Consider the following 17175-nt stretch of genomic DNA (forward strand, 5'->3'; position numbering starts at 1 on the left):
TACATTTCTATTGTTTGTAAGTAATTACACCTATAGTGCAAGGTTATAGCCTCTTGAGGAGCTTCAGTCCCTGGGTGTGGGGGGAGGTGGGCCTAGAGTCCACCCTGTTGAACTTGTGATATGGGAGAAGAATGCTCAATTTGGCCATTTTCACTTATGGGTGTACTCACTTTTGTTGCCATCAGTTTAGACATTAATGGCTGTGTGTTGAGTTATTTAGAGGGCACCAAATTTACACTGTTAAATAAGTTGTACACTGACTACTTTATATTGTAGCAACATGTCATATCTTTAGTGTTATCCGATGAAAAGATAATAAAATATTTCCAAAAATGTGAGGGGTGTACTCACTTGTAATATACTATACAGGCAAAAATCCCACATAGATCAAATGCAGGTGAAATACACAGTATAGGAATCCAATGGTGTACGCATACTCCCATAGAGTGCAATAATGCTAGACATTAGCTAACTTTATTCATGGTGGCCATATGGAAAGCAGGATTGGTTTAAGAGGACCCACATACATGTGAAATCCACCATGACAGTTTTTGATAGGAAATGTGCATTCTATCTACATCACCCCAAACGTTTTCCACCTAAGATTGTGGAAACAAAATTAAGTCCACCTATAAACTGTGGCATGTAGCTGCCCGTGGAATATCCTTACTAAATGAGGCTTACCAATGCTGAGGAACATTTTCTCAAAACTCTGCCATTCCTCAATGTGATTATAATGGGGTGGTATAATTGTATTTGATCCCACACAATCAGCATTGCCAATGGAAGCAATGAGAATGGCAGTACCACATTATCAACAGAAGAGCACATGAGAAAAGGTGCTCCAGGGGTATTTGCTCTACCAGTCTTTGTTCTTCTGGCTAATTTTGGATGACAGGTTATGTTGATGTCAGGAGACATGGGACTCCCTGCAGCCATTTTTCTTTGGATCATATGATCTAATTAAAGTGTCAGCACCACAATATCCTCCCATGACGCGGATGCTGAGAACATTTCCATCATTAGAGATCTTTGTGTGACTATAGGCTGAAGCCTTGTTATGTCCTGGGATCTGCCCTGGTCTTCCCACAATGACATGCTCAATATCTGTTTATTTCCTCTTCTGTATTTTTCACTTTTCGTAGAGGTTACATAGATATGAATAAGGGATTTTGCTAACATTATTATACCACAGTAAACCTAATGTAGGGAGTTTAGTCTGTTGTGGAGAGCCACAGCAATAAAATCTGCCCAGTTGACTCCTGCCACCATGTTATTGCAGCCCAACGCTGTGCTGAGACATGTACAAATTTTCAGAGAAATTGGGTGAATGGTTGCGACTAACTACCATTCTAGATATTAGAAAAAACTTTAATAGTGAGGGCAGGCAAAGAGTGGAACAGGTGACCACAGGAAGTAATGAGCTCTCTATCCCATCTGACACCACCCCCCCATATTTCTTGAGTCATTACCTGAGAAGGTCTATTGCTTGAATGTACCAGTTCTTCCTTTAAGTTATTTATAGGAAATATAAAAAATTATATTTTGTCTGCAGAGCCAGATTAGTGCTTCAGAGAGCAGCACCCTGAACCTGTAGTAAAGCAATAGACAGTATTGTTGACACCCTCTGGTCAACTTTTCAGTGGATTCACGTGTGGCTTCGGCACAAAAGATACCTCAGCCTTTGCTAGATGAGCCTTGTAGTTCTCCTCTAATCTAGGGGTTGGCCCCCTTTGCGGCCTAGTTCCTACACACACCAGTACGTCTCACTTCCTGTGACTCTAGGACCCCTACTTCCTTTCTGTCCTAGGATGAGCTCCCTGGCTCCAATCCTCAGAACCTCTCTTCTCCTTACATCCTTCACCTTCACTCTCCAACCCAACTCCGTTCTGTGTCTAAGTTGTTCTGTTTAGTTTCACTTTCCTTTCTTCACACTCCGTTCTAAAGTGTCCACCCACTAACCCCATCCCCAGACTGGCTCTGGGACTGTGCACTCCCCAAGGAGCAATCTCGCCCTAACCATGGCCTGAAGTGGTATAGCTACATTAAGTGTATGTGTACATAGCCTGTGACCTCTTCCTTACCAGGGAATGGGATATCACACCTCTGGCTGAGGTGCAGTACCACTGTGGTGACTGGACCCTCAGGGGCACCACATTGTCACCTCACAAATTTGTTACCACGGTCATGGAATAAGACACAAAGCTGAGATCATTTACATTGCAGGAGTTTATTATCCACTTCACACAATGTATGGCTCCCATCAGCCCATGACCTAAGTGGGTTCACAATGTTAGCTCCCCTCTTAAATGCTGCTCACGTTCTTTAAAATTGAAGGCCTACTCTTAGCGCCTTAGATGGTCCGGGCAATCCGACAAGTGGCATGTCCCCATTATAGTGAACCCTTTTCCCTGCTGGGAAGACTACATGTCACAAGTCTCAGTTCCTTAGTTTTAGTCAATTTATGGTGCAAAGTTACACTGGAGCAAATTATATCTAAAATCCCTCTTATACATTATACCAACATTGACCAAAACTCCAGTATAGGCAATCTAATAGGTATGAGGGTCCAATAAAGGATTGTCGGAGGGGGGGGTGGGAAACATGACAGTTGACAACAGCTTCCAAAGTCTACAGAGGGCGTAAGGGACATAAGGTCTATTTTGAAGACCCATAGAATCCTTTTAAGTTAGATCCAATTGCTTATATGTTAAAAGGTTGGCAAATAAGCACATTTAGCGGTTCTGAAACTTAACTCAACAAATAATGGCCAACATTGAGTCATCGGGACTCTAGTACCAGAGATTGTGCCACCTTGTGAGGGAAGTCACAATCTATTCTATACTGATTGGATGGACAGGGAGCTCGGTCGATCCTCCTGAATAAAGTCACTATTCAGCTGTAATGGACTTGAAGTCGATGCCTTCCAAGGAAACAAACGAGATGCAGGGCAGAGCCATGCGGACAGGGAACGAGAACTCTTCTCCTGAACACAGTTTCACAGCAATCTTGTCTCCCTGGTACTCAAAGCAAACCTGCAAAGATAGAAAAACAGATAAAGTTCCCAGCTTCAAACCACTCCCCCCACGTTAGCAATCAGCTAAGTGTATGTGACATTTGTGCCCTTAGTTGGCAGTTTTATACTAGTCAGACGAATATGTTCTATAGTTTTGGCTGAGGTGGCACAAGCTGGAGAAGGAATCATCTATCACCATGGTTCCCAAAGAGCCAAATTCACCTCTGACAGTTTGTCACAAGCCACATTCAGAGCACTCTGGGTAATAAATTCCAGCTCTCCCACCATCTCCCACTAGTCCTAACTAGAGTCCTCCCCATCCATTACCAGGATATTGATAACCAAAGCTCCCACCCCAAAGTTACATCATGACCTTGAGCTGCCTTGCTTTATACCAGGGATGTCACACTTAAACACAATGGCAAAAGTCAAAAACATGGACAAAGTAGTGTCAACCTAGTTGCGGTATACACACACACACACAACCACACACACAACCACACACACAACCACACACACAACCACACACACAACCACACACACAACCACACACACAACCACACACACAACCACACACACAACCACACACACAACCACACACACAACCACACACACAACCACACACACAACCACACAACCACACACACAACCACACACACAACCACACACACACACACAACCACTGCCCCCCCCCCACATGGTCCCCACACAGCCAGCCCCCCTGCCCCCAAATGGTCACCACACACAGCCACACAGGCCAAAATAAAATCAGCCAGGGGGCCAGAGTGACATGTGGGCCTTATAGGCAGTGTACCTACATCCAGCTGTCCCACTTTGCTCACATCAAAACACACTACACTATGGCATCCAGCTTCAAGCATTGCTCCAACATCCTCTCTCCACCCACATGGCCAGTCAATGAGTGTCTGTACGAGGCTACTCACAAAAGTTACCATCAGGAGACCTACTCTACAGACTGGTAGACCTGGTGCAAAAAGCACCAAACTGACGGGACAGTTGTCCCATCATACCACAAACCACATGTGGCTCCTGAACCACAGATTGGTAAGCCATGGTCCAACATGCCTCACAGGCGCAATTATAACAGTTTCTAGAAGTCCATATACTTTGTCAGCCTTCTGCACTTTTCCAGAGGCCAAAAGGACATTGGATAATTGTTGTATAAGCAAACATGTTCCCCAGTGTATGGGGTAAACATAAGGCGCCAACACAAAATGCACCAAGTCTAGACTAGGTAAGCCAACATGAGCATAAGACCATAAACCAACTTCTAACATACATTGGAAATAACGATAACATTCACCACCCTCACCGTGGTTTCTGACCCTTGCTGGAAGGGAAAGTAATCTTCTCGTTGTTCAGACCCCCAGGCATCTGCCTCCTTGGAGTTGCAGACTATCTTTTTAACGTCTCCATGAAGGTCAAAACGGGCGTTGAAGTGGAGAAGGAAATTTGAAGCATTTTCCCCCAGGTTTATTGCAAAGCTGAAAAAAATAAGACAATAAAGTACATTTTTGCAATGTTGAACACTCATGTGTAAAAGAAACAAGAGTAACTGGATGGGTTTAATGGCTAATAGTGATTGAACACCACCATGTTCTGGTGCTCAGGACTCCTAACAAGCATTTGGATGCTCAGACAGGCACAACCTGAATACTGGAGTATAATGGAAGTCAATAGGGGACCCCCAAGTATTTTTACAGAAGATCTTCCAGACAAATGCACAAGTTTCCCCATTGGCTTCTGTTATACCTGGCACACGACAAGAGACAGTCAAAGCAGTTAACTGCTGGTTATGAGTACCGAGCATGGTAGCGTTTGTTTATCACTACTGGCTAAGAGCCAGCCCAGGGAAAACGTCAGCATATTCTACAGTCAGAGCCGGGAGCACAGAGGAAGATGGAGGGGGGGATGCGCAGGGCCATCACCACAGAGGAAGATGGAGGGGGGGATGCACAGGGCCATCACCACAGAGGAAGATGGAGGGGGGGGGGGGGGTGGAGAGATGCACAGAGCCATCACCACAGAGGAAGATGGAGGGGGGGGGGGGGGGTGGAGAGATGCACAGAGCCATCACCACAGAGGAAGATGGAGGGGGGGTGGAAGAGATGCACAGAGCCATCACCACAGAGGAAGATGGAGGGGGAGGGGGGGGGGAGATGCACAGGGCCATCACCACAGAGGAAGATGGGGGGGGGGGGGAGATGCACAGGGCCATCACCACAGAGGAAGATGGAGGGTGGGGGGGGGGGGGGGGAAGAGATTCACAGGGCCATCACCACAGAGGAAGATGGGGGGGGGGGTGGAGAGATGCACAGAGCCATCACCACAGAGGAAGATGGAGGGGGGGGGGGGGGGGGGAAGAGATGCACAGGGCCATCCCCACAGAGGAAGATGGAGGGAGGAAGGGGTGGGGGGGGGGAGAAGAGATTCACAGGGCCATCACCACAGAGGAAGATGGGGGGGGGGTGGAGAGATGCACAGGGCCATCACCACAGAGGAAGATGGGGGGGGGGGGGGGGGGGGGAAGAGATGCACAGGGCCATCCCCACAGAGGAAGATGGAGGGAGAAAGGGGTGGGGGGGGGAGAAGAGATTCACAGGGCCATCCCCACAGAGGAAGATGGGGGGGGGGGGGGGGAAGAGATGCACAGGGCCATCCCCACAGAGGAAGATGGAGGGAGAAAGGGGTGGGGGGGGGGGGGAGAAGAGATTCACAGGGCCATCCCCACAGAGGAAGATGGGGGGGGGGGGAAAGAGATGCACAGGGCCATCCCCACAGAGGAAGATGGGGGGGGGAAAGAGATGCACAGGGCCATCCCCACAGAGGAAGATGGGGGGGGGAAAGATGCACAGGGCCATCCCCACAGAGGAAGATGGAGGGAGGGGGGGGAAAGAGATGCACAGGGCCATTCCCACAGAGGAAGATGGAGGGGGGGTGGGGGGTGGAGAGATGCACAGAGCCATCACCACAGAGGAAGAAATTGGGGGGGGGTCTGGGGAAGAGATGCACGGAGCGGAGGATGGAGCGGAGGATGGAGCGGAGGATGGAGCGGAGGATGGAGCGGAGGATGGAGCGGAGGATGGAGCGGAGGATGGAGCGGAGGATGGAGCGGAGGATGGAGCGGAGGATGGAGCGGAGGATGGAGCGGAGGATGGAGCGGAGGATGGAGCGGAGGATGGAGCGGAGGATGGAGCGGAGGATGGAGAGGAGAGAAGAGATGCACAGGGCCATCACCACAGAGGAAGATGGAGGGGGTGGAGAGATGCACAGAGCCATCACCGCAGAGGAAGAAGGGTGGGGGGGGGGAGGGATGCACATGGCCATCACCACAGAGGAAGAAATTGGGGGGGGGTCTGGGGAAGAGATGCACAGGGCCATCACCACAGAGGGAGATTGAGGGGGGGGGGGGTGGGGAAGAGATGCACAGGGCCATCACCACAGAGGGAGATGGAGGGGGGGGGGGGGGGGAAGAGATGCACAGGGCCATCACCATAGAGGGAGATGGAGGGGGGGCGGGGAAGAGATGCACAGGGCCATCACCACAGAGGAAGATTGGGGGGGGGTGAAGAGATGCACATGGCCATCACCACAGAGGAAGAAATTGGGGGGGGTTTGGGGAAGAGATGCACAGGGCCATCACCACAGAGGAAGATTGGGGGGGGTGAAGAGATGCACATGGCCATCACCACAGAGGAAGAAATTGGGGGGGTTTGGGGAAGAGATGCACAGGGCCATCACCACAGAGGGAGATGGAGGGGGGTGGGGAAGAGATGCACAGGGCCATCACCAAAGAGGAAGATGGAGGGGGGTGGGAGGGGAAGAGATGCACAGGGCCACCACCACAGAGGAAGATGGAAGGGGGGGTGGGGAAGAGATGCACAGGGCCATCACCACAGAGGAAGATGAGGGAGGGGGGGGGGCGCAGAACAGAACCAGCACCACAGAGAAGCCAGCCAGATGAGGTCTGTAAAGTGCTATAGAATTAATGGCACTATGTGCGTGAATAAAATAAGTTAAATTAAAATGGAGAAAACCATCCAAAACAAGCAAAATATTCATGCAAAGTAAGAACGTAGCACCTAAAGTCAGTTACATCTGTAATTTGTGGACGTGCTGATAACCCCCCCCCATAAGGCTGTCTGAATTCGGCTTAATTGGAGCCAGTGGTAGTTGGCCTCTTATCCCCATTTACTTGGTGGAAAAAAATACAAAATAAAAAAATTGCATTCTTGAACGATCCCATATGTTTTCATGGTGTAGATGGGATCTCCCTGCACAGCACTGCCTGTTGATTCTTCACTTTGCTCAGATGATCCGATAAATCCAGTCATTTTTCACTCCGCTCCCCTCTATGAATTTGGAGGGAGGGGGGGGGGGGGGTCGTATTAATCTAGCTCTGCACTTATTCCAGATTTTTCAGAGAACGTTATATTAAAAGCATGAACGATTCTATCCTTGCGCTCCCTTCATATATCTGCACAATACATCGCATACAGGGTGAGGTCACATTTTCCATCTGCAGTTACTTGAGATATTTGGCAGCAGTTAGGCGAATAACTATTCTTACCCTTTGCTGTCCGGGGGGATGAAGCCCTTGATTTCCACGCAGTGACCCGGTTTCAGGCTGAGATTGCTCAGGACCACACCCTGTAGACAGAGGAGGAGACGGGGGATGAACAGAAGGAAGAGTTAACGGTCATATGAGGAGTCTAAATATAGGAAAGAATTGACTCATGCACAAGTGAAACCGCCGCTGAGTTTATATCACTCCAACAAAAAAAAAAAAAAAAAATATATACAGTTTCTTCTCCAATATACAAGGAAAGGGTGGGGGTGTTCTGAATTAAGAGCAAAGAGTTAAAAAACAAAACCCCAAAAAAAACAAAAGACACCCTATATCAAGCTATACTCACTATAATCTAGACACACACACACACACACACTATTAAAAAAAGTGTTTGTAACAAAGAGTTAAATATCTCGGCTGGAGCACAGCTTCTGCAGACGCAGCCCAGCTCTCAGCACAGAACCTTTATAATGGCCGCCTATCAGTTATAGACACAGCCCATAATATAAATAGATAGGACCATTAATCTATATCAGCTCACACATGCCCCCAAACAAAGCCCCCCGTCCCAGCCCCACTCACAGCTGCTGCCATCGTGCTTCCGCTTCAGAGTAAAAGTTAAGAGCAGCTGCACAATCCTTTATATAGGTGTAGGAAGGGGGGCTCAGCCAATCAGGGAAGGGGGCGTGGCCTGCCACACCAACTCTTATTAACTAAAACAAAGCCTCAATGGTGATAGTGTTAACCTGTTAAGTGCCACTGTCAAAATTTCATGGCAGCATTAACAGCGAGCCGGCATGTGGGTGCGTCATCCTATACACCCATCGGTGCCAATCCTGATCCTATGACAACCGGGGGTCTGTTAAAGACCTCCAAAGCCTGTCGATACAGAGCTCCTTTGAACCCAGCCAGTGAATTTACTATATACAGCAATATAAAGTGTACAAAAAAATAAATAAAATTATATATATATATATATATATTATATATATATTATATATATACATACATGTGCTCATTGTGAGGATATTATTCCAGTCCACTAATTAGTTTGGATGCAGTCACCCTGTGGTATTAGGCTGCTTTCACACATCATTTTTTTGGCATCAGGCACAATCCGGGGAAAGACGGATAAAACGGATCCGGCGCCAGATCCGTTTTTTCCCCATAGTCTTGTATTAGCACCAGATTGTGCCGCATGGTGTTGCGCTTCATCCGGCATGTGCCGGATGCGGCAAAAGTTGTCTGTGCGGCCGCCGGACAGAACGCACCATGTACGGTCTTTTTCACACATCATTTTTGCCATCATGCGGAATCCAGCGTTTTTTTAAATAAAAACGGATCCGGCGCCAGATTTGTTTTTCCCTCATAGTTGTTTTTGAGCCGGATTGGCCTTGAATTTTGATCCGGCGAAATGTGTCTGTGCGGCCGCCGGAAGGAACGCAGCATGAAACGTTTTTTTGTGCCCGGCAAAAAAACGGATTGCGACGGATCTGGCGCTGTACGTTTTTTTTACAATGGTCGCATATGGGCGCCGGATCCGTCTCCATCCGTAAAAAAACAGAATCAGGTAACTGATCCATTTTTTTTTGTTTCTGGGCATGCCCAGAACATATGTAAATAAAAAAACAACTCTCGCCAGAAAGGGGAAAAATGAGACTGATCCATTTTCTTGCTTGAACCGTCACATCAGTTTTGTCATAACCTGTGACGGATCCGTCGCATCAGGCACAATACGGTTTGTGGCTGAAGAAAAAAAAATGTGAAAAAGTAAAGTTTTTTGTTGAAAAACAAAAAAAACGGATGACAACGGATCAGGCCCCGACCAGCATGTGGTATAATGGAAGCCTAGGGGCACCGGATCCGTCGTAATACGGCAAAAAACGCCATACAGCGACGGAATGCGGTTTTTAAAACTGAGCATGCTCAGTATCACACTGGATCTGTTGAAAAACGGAAGAAACGGATGGGAAAAACTGATGCGACGCATCCGTCCCATCAGTTTTTTCGCCGGATTGTGCCTGATGCCAAAAAAACTGATGTGTGAAAGTAGCCTTAAGGCTACTTTACACACTGCGATATCGGTCCCGATATCGCTAGTGTGGGTACCCGCCCCCATCTGTTGTGCGACACGGGCAAATCGCTGCCCATGCCGCACAACATCGCCCAGAGTCGTCACACATACTTACCTGTCCGGCGACGTCGCTGTGACCGGCGAACCGCCTCCTTTCTAAGGGGGCGGTCCGTGCGGCGTCACAGCGACGTCACTGAAGCGTCACTGAACCGCCGCCCAATAGCAGCGGAGGGGCGGAGATGAGCGGAACGTAACATCCCGCCCACCTCCTTCCTTTTGCATAACAGCCGGGAGGCAGGTAAGGAGAGCTTCCTCGTTCCTGCGGTGTCACACGGAGTGATGTGTGCTGCCGCAGGAACGAGGAACAACTTCGTTACTGCTGTAGTAACGATTTTTGAGAATGGACCCCCATGTCGCCGATTAGCGATTTTACACGTTTTTGCAACGATGCAAAATCGCTCATCGGTGTCACACTCAACGGCATCGCTAATGCGGCCGGATGTGCGTCACGAATTCCGTGACCCCCAACGACTTAGCATTAGCGATGTCGTAGTGTGTAAAGCCCCCTTTAGGCTTAGCCTTTCACACATAAAAATCACCCACCTTTTCCCCCATTAAATGTAGATAATAATAAAATAAAATACACGTGTGGTATCGCTGCGTCCATAAAAGTCCAAGCTATCAAAATCTAAAAATAATTAACCCTTTTCGGTAAGTGTCGAGAAAAAAAATTAACAATGAAAAAAAATATTTATTTTTTTTTTGTTTTCCGCAATAACACGTAAAATGCTGTCAGAATAGATCAAAATATCATATCTATCTCAAAGTGGTCCTCAGTAAAAGATTTGTAGCCCCCCCCCACAAAAATTAAGCCCTCACACAGCCCCATCAACTGAAAAATGAAAACCATTTGAGTCTCAGAATTTTTTTTTTTCACAAAATCCATTTTTTCTTCTTCCTCATCACTAAAATAAAGATAAAACTGGACAAAGTTGGTGTCACCATAATCGTACTGATGAGGAGAATCATGTTGTCATGTCATTTTTACCACATACTGTACACCATAAAAACTATTCCCAAAAAATAATGCCAGAATTGTGCTTTTTTTTCAGTTTCACCACACTTGGATTTTTTTTCCCATTTTCCAGTACACTATGTCATATAAAGGTGTGGCGCCCTGGACAAGCCAGGACGTCACAGGTACTGCAACAACACACCCCACGCCCCGTTTAGGCACATCAGTCACACACAAATCCTTGTTGCCTCCCTCCAGGGGCTGATGTCCACACCAGGTGGGGCGGGGCCAGGCGGTTGACCCCACCCACTGAGGAGTTCACAGTCCTGGAGGCGGGAAAAGGAAGTCAGAGTAGAGAGAAGAGTTAGGGAGAGTAAAGGAGAAGGAGTAAAGTGGTAGTGGAAGAGCAGACTGACCATGTCTGGGTACGTGGCCCGGACACCTAAAGCAAGGTTGGCAGACTGTGGTGACCGTCTGCAGGAGAGGCCGATTGACGCAGAACCGTAAGGATCGGGGACGGGCGGTGGCCCGCCGGTACCGAACCGGGGAGCGAAGAGAAGCCAGCACCATTCGGCAGGGCCTACGGACCCCGACCAGGCTTGGAGTCGCCGTTAAACCGGTCAAATCCATCAGCGACGGGAACCTCCGGGGTTTCCCAGCAGCAAAGACCCGACTGAAGGCAACCGCTCAACCGTGAAGGGAAATACAGCTACCGCCACAGCTAGAGTTCCCAGGGCCAGAGTCTGCGGGCAAAAGGGGCTCCTCTGGGAAATACACCGCTGGGGAGCGGGTTACCGGTGGGAAGCCATCGGAGCCGAAAACACATCACAGGTGCAGGGAGAGGCAGTCACCACCAACCTACCGGGAGTGACCACCGTAGCCGGCTGCGGGACCCGTCCATCCAGCCGTTCGTTTTACCAGAGACTCCGTCTACGTTATTGGCTGAGTGAGTACCAGCGTGCCGTCTGGCACCGCGCTGCCCCCGCGACCCTGCACCTCACTAAACCCCGCCATCCACCTTCCGGTCTCCATCACCGGGCCCCGGGACCGCCAAAACCCCCTACCCACGGATGGGAGAGAAACATCTCAGCTGCTCCCTGTCATCGCTCCCGGGATCCCCGTCCAGGGCAGCGGTGTTGTCCCAACCTCACCACAACCGTGGGTGGCGTCACGGACCGACTTCCCAAACCCGAAAAACTATTCCCCTTTCACTCACGGGCGAGGAGCGCCGTCGAGTCCCCGGATCCGGCCCACCGCTCGAGCCACCGAGCAGCAGCAGCAGCGCCGGACCCAAGTGAGTTGAGCGCAGCGTCCCCTCCCCGCCCGCGACAACGGTACAACTTATCAAAAAAAAACCAAGCCCTAATATTGCTATGTGTATGGAAAAAATTAAAAAAGTTATGGATCTTGAAATAATTGGAGCAAAAAATGAAAACACAAAAAAAAAAGTGGCCATGTCAGGCAAGGGTTAATTTTGACTGAGGGAAGTTCTGCCTCACAGGATGTATTTGGGCAAATCATCAATTCATAATAAAATATAAACTTTATTGTAACATACTAAAAATAAATTCATACAAATAATCTACAAAACAATGCACAGTAATAGGGAATGACATAAAGGGAACAGCAAGACCGGTAACATAATTGGAGTGAAAAAATTATGTGGTAAAAATAATAAATAATGAATATCAAGGTATACTAAACATCCCTCCCTAAAAAAAAAGTGTACAAAAATGATATCTAATACATAAAGCTGAGTGTATGTATGTGTATGTGTGTGTGTGTGTATGTATGTGAGCAGGGGCATAACTACCGCGGTCGTAGCGGTCACCATTGCGACCGGGCCCGGGAGGTTAGAGGCCCGCGGCTACCTGGCAGATCAGCAGCGAGCTCCTTTCTGTAAGAGGTGCTGCGCTGTTCTGCAGCAGATAACGCGGCCGCTATATAACCCGGTAGCCGCCGCTGACACCGGGCCCCCCTGCCTGGTGTCAGCGGCGGCAGCACCAGGCTCCCGGCATCGCACACTGCTATGATATTGCATAGAGCGGCCGGCGCTGCTCTATGCATCATCATTCTTCCCCCGTGCCTGCGCGGTGACGTAACTCCTGTGCGACTGCTGTGCTGAGTGCACAAAGCGCAGGACGGGAGGACGCTGACCGGAGCCACAGGGGAACGAGGACAGAGGTGAGGACAAGCAGCGGTGAAACAAGTAGAGGTGAGGACAGAGCAGCGGTGGAAGGAGAGGACAGGTGAGTACTTGTTGTTTTTTTTTTGTTTTTTTATCAATCAGTGAGTACACAGGAAAGCTAGCTGCAGGACACATGGAAGCCTTGGTCGGGGGGCCTGGTTGCATGACACACGGAGGCCTTGCGGGGGGGGGGTGCTGGCTGCATGACACATGGAGGCCCTGGGGGGGCTGGCTGCATGACACATGGAGGCCCCTGGGGGGCTGGCTGCATGATACATGGAGGCCTATGGGCGCTGGCTGCATGATACATGGAGGTCTACGGGGCTGCATTACTGCATTTATGCATTATTATTTTTTTATCAATCAGTGAGTACACGGGGAAGCTAGCTGCAGGACACATGGAAGCCTTGGTGGGGGGGCCTGGTTGCATGACACACGGAGGCCCTGCGGAGGGGGGGCTGGCTGCATGACACATGGAGGCCCTGGGGGGGCTGGCTGCATGACACAGGGAGGCCTGTGGGCGCTGGCTGCATGATACATGGAGGTCTATGGGGCTGCATTACTGCATTATACATGAAGTCTATGGGGCTGCATAATAAACATGAAGGACACCTTATACATGGACTGTAGGTGTGCATTATACATGGAGGAGTATGGGGCTGCATAGTACAAAATGAAAATTTATGGGGCTGAATTATAATACATATAGGACTATGGGGGCTACATTATAATATATGGAGGACTATGGAGGCTACCTTATACATGGACTATGGGGGTGCGTTATAAACCATGGAGGACTATGTGGTGCAGTATAATATATGGTGAACTATGGGGTGAATTATAATATATGGTGAACTATGGGGTGATTATAATATATGAAGGACTATGAGGTGAATTATAATACATGGAGAACTATGGGAAATACATTATAATACATGGAAGACTATGGAGGTCCATTCTAATATATGAAGGGTTATGTCGGACCCTTTATACTATATGGAAGGCTAAATGGGGGCCATTATAGTATTTGGAGAACTATATACAAGAGGGACAAAGATACAAGCATGGGATGGGAATGTTTTGTGCTGAGGGAAAAAGGCACTTTCCCTCAGCACCCAGCTTTTCCATGCTCTGCTGTATATCTTCTCTCAGCACCCAGCTTTCCCATGCTCTGATATGGGAAAGCTGGGTGCTGAGGGAAAGATGTATAGCAGAGCATGGAAAAGCTGGGTGCTGAGGACAAGATGGATATCAGAACATGGGAAAGCTGAGTGCTGATAGAGGCATTTCAGATCACAGGAAACCTGGGTGCTATGGGTAAAAGCCAAGTGTCAGCGTCATTATCTTGTACCCCGAGTGTCAGTGTCATTTTCCCGTACCCTAAGTGTCGGAGTACGTGGAGGGGGGGCCCCAGTGCAAATTTTGCACCAGGACCCATCAAACTCTAGTTACTGTATGTATGTGTGTATGTATGTGTGTGTGTGTGTGTGTGTGTGTGTGTGTATGTATGTGTGTTTGTATGTGTATGTCCGCTAAGGGAATCAGCACCGTTGCATTTACAATCATGAAATTTTGCACAGACACCCCATGTGACTCAGGGAACATCATAGACTATGTTTTGACCCCGCGCTTTACAATTACTCTCCAAAAGAACTGCCTCCATTAAAGTCAATGGAGCTGGGAGCTACAGGTTATTAATAGCAGCTGTGATTGGTTGCTATAGGAACAAAATGAATTGTTAGTATAAGAAGCTTATGTGTAAGGCAATAAGATGTTGGTGGGGAGACGGATAGAGAAAGACAGAAAGAGACAGACAGACATAGGCACAGACAGAGTAAGAGGCAGACAGGGAAAGAGACAGAGAGAGACAGACAGAGGGAGACAAACAGGGAAAGAGACAGACAGAGAGACAGACAGAGACAGACAGGGAAAGAGAAAGAGACAGAGACAGGGAAAGAGCCAGATACAGGGAAAGAGACAGACGGGGAAAGAGAGATACAGATGGGGAAAGAGACAGATGGGGAAAGAGACAGATGGGGAAAGAGACAGACAGACAGACAGACAAAAAAAAGAGACAGACAGATACAGAGATAGACAGACACAAGATAGAGACAGAAAGACACAGACAGACACAGAGATACAGACAGACAGAAACAGAATGACAGAGACAGACAGACAGACAGAGACAGACAGACAGACACAGACAGAAAGAGACAGACAGGCAGAAAGAGACAGACAGACACAGTCAGACAGACAGAGACTAAGAGAGACAGTTACTATCCCAGGCAACGCCAGGTACTAGAGCTAGTATGATATAACAATCAACCTTAGTGATAAATAGTCCCCACAAGAGTAACCAGATAATATAACGGTGACTGAAAAAGGAAGAGATGATAACTATACCAAGAAAAACATTTACAGAAATAAATCTACCACATACATTGTAACTGATAGGAAACCGGTGCAAATGCTGAAAATCCTTACCAATGAAACACCCTGACATGTTTTGTCGTGGCTTTCTCCAAGAAAGCACCCATCCAAGGAAACAATGACAACTACTAGACAGGAAGGTATCAGACTGCTGAGTACTCCAGCACCGGTAATGGAGCAGCATGATGGCGCTCTGTAGGGATCTCAGCAGTCCGATCCACACTATTGTAGAGTTTATGACCTCTCCGATGGAGATAATTTTTAGTAAATGTATTATGCCTCTTGTTATACCAACTTCAGCCTTTAATCTCATTGTTTTCCCTTAGTTCCAGTGATAAGAAGACAGCAAGTGGTCTCATGGACTCACTAAAGGTCCAGTCACACACAACGATTTACCAGCGATCCTGAAAACGATGCGACCTGATAGGGATTGCAGGTAAGTCGCTGGGAGGTCGCTGGTGAGATGTCACACAGTCAGATCTTACCAACGATGCAGGAACAATACAGGTCGCAGTAGCCACCTGTATAACTATCTCAGCAGTCACTGTGACCCTGTCACACAGCGTCAAACACAGCGATGTGTCCTGCCCAGCAGAACATCGCCTTTGTTTTCATATATTTTTATTAAAATAAGGTTAACAAAATAACATATCAAATCCACACAATCAAGATATTATCATGCGTAGCATACTATTATTTGAATACATGTGGGGATCTATTGTATGAATAGAACTTTTCATCTGGGGGGATAAGTATAGGAAAAGAGAAAAGGAGAGGGGAGGGGGAGGTAAACAATTACTTTATTGGGGATGAAAAAGGGGAGGAGGGTGGAGGCAAGGAAAAACAAGGTGAAGAGGGAGTGGGTAAAAGGAAGAACAATGAACGTAAACAAATAACCATGTTAACAGGGTTCCATTCTAGGAATATAAGCATATTGTCAAGAAAGCATGAATGAAGGTTTGAATAAAAGGATTCATATTATAAAAAAGGTTTTTAAGTAGCTATAAATATTTATTTATGTAATACCTTGTATAAAACTATTCCAGTGATCCCATCTTCGGTAATAGGAGGCAAAGGCATTGTTAATGGTAGCAAAGTACTACTCGAAGTTGTTGTGAAGAGAAGTAGTCTCTACGACCTCAGAGATAGTGGGCACCGTAGGTTTCTTCCAATTAGAAGCTATAAGATTTCTAGTAACTAGAAATAAATGAGTTAGGATAGGTTTATATATAGGGTCAAATTTTTCCAAATTAAGTGAAAGCAGGGCCATTTGGGGAGTTACCTGAATTGTAGAGTTAGTAATCTGATTAATCAGACTAGAAATATTTTCCCAGAGACTGTTCAATCTGGGACAACTCCAGAAAATGTGAAGTAGAGTACCTCTCTCATCGCAATCCCTCCAACATAAAGGGGACGTCTCTCTATTAAATTTAGCAAGTCTACATGGAGTGAGATACCAACGCGAGAGAATTTTGAAGTGAGATTGATAGAGAGAGGCACATGCATTTGAAGAATAGGTTAGTGAAATGGCTTTCTGCCATTCCTCATCCGTAAAGCTCTTACCCAAATCTTTTTCCCATTCTAGCATATATTTGCTTTTGTGGAATGTTAGATCGTTATTGAAGTGGTTATAGATATTTTTACAACACCATAGGGACATTTTGGTTGGGTTACAGAATAACATGCAGGTTATTTCAGAAAAGGGGTTTGTAAATAATAATTTTGTCTTTAAAATTTCCCTAAATTTGATTAGGGCCTTAAAGTCAGAGTCTGGGAGCTTGTGTTTGATCTTTATATCCAGGAGTTTATAAAGTCTTTTCCGTTAAAGATGTCTCCAACCGTTTTTAGATTTTACTCCTAG

The 17175-nt window shown here is 47.4% G+C and overlaps 1 protein-coding gene across 2 annotated transcripts; it reads right to left on the reverse strand.

The window, feature by feature from the left end:
- Positions 1-2211: 2211 nt before the first annotated feature.
- Positions 2212-16475, reverse strand: LOC142249817 (galectin-1-like). 2 transcript variants are annotated; one of them, XM_075321723.1, is made up of 4 exons: positions 16341-16475; positions 7608-7687; positions 4350-4521; positions 2212-3035 (listed from the first exon to the last, which is right to left on the reverse strand). In XM_075321723.1, the coding sequence occupies exons 1-4, from the start codon at positions 16392-16394 to the stop codon at positions 2892-2894; spliced, it is 450 nt and encodes a 149-aa protein (XP_075177838.1). In that variant the 5' UTR covers positions 16395-16475; the 3' UTR covers positions 2212-2891. The 2 variants fall into 2 exon arrangements, with proteins under 2 accessions (XP_075177838.1, XP_075177840.1); XM_075321725.1 differs by lacking the exon at positions 16341-16475 and adding an exon at positions 8190-8276.
- Between the last annotated feature and the right edge of the window lie 700 nt (positions 16476-17175).

Source organism: Anomaloglossus baeobatrachus, chromosome 8 (assembly GCF_048569485.1).
Source record: "Anomaloglossus baeobatrachus isolate aAnoBae1 chromosome 8, aAnoBae1.hap1, whole genome shotgun sequence".
NCBI classification, from domain to species: Eukaryota; Metazoa; Chordata; class Amphibia; order Anura; family Aromobatidae; genus Anomaloglossus; species Anomaloglossus baeobatrachus.

What these genes read in the sequence shown, in the direction of transcription:
- LOC142249817 (XM_075321723.1), bottom strand. Translation starts at nt 16,394, where the DNA reads ATGCCTTTGCCTCCTATTACCGAAGATGGGATCACTGGAATAGTTTTA. An exon ending in CTGGAATAGTTTTATACAAG is followed by an intron (nt 7,688 to 16,340) that starts GTATTACATAAA and finishes CTCTGTCTACAG; the next exon opens with GGTGTGGTCCTGAGCAATCT. An exon ending in AGCAAGGGTCAGAAACCACG is followed by an intron (nt 3,036 to 4,349) that starts GTGAGGGTGGTG and finishes CTATCTTTGCAG; the next exon opens with GTTTGCTTTGAGTACCAGGG.